The following is a 2500-nucleotide window of genomic DNA, read 5'->3' on the forward strand; positions in this document are numbered from 1 at the left end:
TTTCACTTGCCTCAACAGGTCTTCGCAAGCAGAGTTTAGTGTCCAATGAGGGAAAGGTACGCATGAAGTGGGCTGGTTACACCCCTGGCATGGACCATAAAACCAAAGGCAGTCATGGGTAGTCCAGAATCAAAACGGTTAATAGATGTTCAAATATGGTCCCTTTGATTTTGAAAGAAATAGGCCCATCTGCTGAGACCATTTAGGGAAGAAACCCGTCTAACGATTCTGCCAGCTCGCTGCCTAAACCTTGGCAACAAAGCGGATTCCGCAGGAACCATGGTAGAGTATCATAGTCTTGAGAGTAGAGCATTAGAATGGTCAACAATCTATCTTCTCCACACCTAATTCCATTACTCGTTATTAACCTATAAAAATATTTGATAGCAAAGATTGTATTTTCGTAAATCATTTTTTTTTTCTCTGTCTCTCAGAATGTGGAAATTTTGGAGACAAAAGTTGGACTGAGACCATTTAGGGACCAGGAAACTGTCACATTTAATGGTCGGACTATACAGGAAACTGTCACATTTAATGGTCGGACTATACAGGTGAGTTCCCCTATCTCTACTACTGCCTCTTTCTTTTACTCTCACTCCTATTCCTTCACTGAATCCCTATTTCATAACCAGCTTTATCTAGAAGACAGCCACAAAGAAGACTATATTAGGAACATCTCCATCAATAACAAATCAATAAATCACTACTACTACTACTAATAATAATAATAATGTTGCTTTATAATTATACTTAAATGTATAAAGAGAGAGAGAGAGAAAAGAAAAGAATAAGAGAAAAAATATAACAAATTAACTTACGAAGGAAAAATATATACTGGTTTATCTACCCCAGAAGCGACGTAGAAGTGTTTTATCCATGGTGCATTTACCTGTAAATAATAATAATAACAACAACAACAATGACGACAACGATGACAATGATAATAATAATAATGGGTTTGCTTCCTAGCTACACGGTTTCGGGTTCAGTCCCACTGCGCGGCACTTTGGGTAGGTGTCTTCCACTATAGCCCCGAGCCGACAGGAGCTTTGTGATTGAATTCGGTAGGTGGAAGTTACTGCCGTGTGTGTATGTGTGCGTATAGCTGCTCAGTGCCTCTCCGAAAGAGAGAGAGGGTTTCAGATTTTGCCACAAGGGCAGCAATTTTGCGGGGAGGGGATAAGTCGATTACAATGACCCCCAGTGTTTAACTGGTACTTATTTTATTGAGCCCCTAAAGCATGAAAGGTAAAGTCAAAGGTGGAATTTGAACTCAGAATGTGGCGACGGATGAAATACCACTAAACATTTTGTCTGGCGCATTAATGATTCTGCCAGTTCACCACCTTCATAATGATAATAATAATAATAATAATAATAATAATAATAACCTTGACCAGCAGAATGTCATAAAAGAATTAGACCCGGTGGAGAGCTACAAGTACCTAGGGGTAATTGAAGGGAACGGAATAAGGCATTCAGTGATGAAGGAAAGTATCAGGAGAGAATGTTGTCGAAGAGTAAGAGCAATACTCAAGACAGAGCTGAATGCAAGAAACAGGATCGAAGCGATCAATGCTTTAGCCATACCAGTTGAGGTCGACTTTGCCTTTCATCCTTTCGGGGTCAATAAATTAAGTACCAGTTACGCACTGGAGTCGATGTAATCGACTTAATTCCCTTGTCTGTCCTTGTTTGTCCCCTCTATGTTTAGCCCCTTGTGGGCAATAAAGAAACACATATATGTACATGTATATATATATATATATATATATATACACACAGACAATGGATATACGCTATGCATTTTTATGTAGGTGGCGAGCTGGCAGAACCGTTAGAACGCCGGGTGAAATGCGTAGCCGTATTTCGTCTGCCGTTACGTTCTGAGTTCAAGTTCCGCCGAGGTCGACTTTGCCTTTCATCCTTTCGGGGTCGATAAATTAAGTACCAGTTACGCACTGGGGTCGATGTAATCGACTTAATTCCCTTGTCTGTCCTTGTTTGTCCCCTCTATGTTTAGCCCCTTGTGGGTAATAAAGAAACACATATATATACATGTATATATATATATATATATACACAGACAATGGATATACGCTATGCATTTTTATGTAGGCTGCGAGCTATGTAGGCGGCGAGCTGGCAGAACCGTTAGAACCATTGCGTTCTGAGTTCAAGTTCCGCCGAGGTCGACTTTGCCTTTCATCCTTTCGGGGTCAATAAATTAAGTACCAGTTATGCACTGGGGTCGATGGAATCAACTTAATCACTTTGTCTGTCCTTGTTTGTCCTCTCTGTGTTTAGCCCCTTGTGGGTAGTAAAGAAATATATATATATATACACAGACAATGGATATACGCTATGCATTTTTTTAATAAGATGTTTATGTATAATTATTTACCCTAATGACTTGACCTCGAATCGGAGTCATCTGTCGATCATTAATCAAATGGTAATTCCCCAGACCACAGCAGTTAACTACGATATCAAAGTCAGC

At 39.9% G+C, this 2500-nt stretch overlaps 1 protein-coding gene across 4 annotated transcripts in view; it reads right to left on the reverse strand.

Annotated features, from left to right (window-relative positions):
• The window catches only part of LOC115226586 (D-amino-acid oxidase-like), a 24264-nt gene that overhangs the window by 7066 nt on the left and 14698 nt on the right, over nucleotides 1-2500 (reverse strand). For all 4 annotated transcript variants that reach the window (XM_029797596.2, XM_029797595.2, XM_029797597.2 and 1 more), the window contains exons 7-8: nucleotides 2405-2500; nucleotides 819-889 (exon numbers count right to left, since the gene is read on the reverse strand). The exon at nucleotides 2405-2500 is cut by the window's right edge and continues 6 nt beyond it. In XM_029797596.2, the coding sequence (XP_029653456.1) occupies nucleotides 819-889; nucleotides 2405-2500 (167 nt within the window). The remainder of the gene's footprint in view (nucleotides 1-818; nucleotides 890-2404) is intronic.

Source organism: Octopus sinensis, linkage group LG30, assembly GCF_006345805.1.
Source record: "Octopus sinensis linkage group LG30, ASM634580v1, whole genome shotgun sequence".
Lineage (NCBI taxonomy): Eukaryota > Metazoa > Mollusca > Cephalopoda > Octopoda > Octopodidae > Octopus > Octopus sinensis.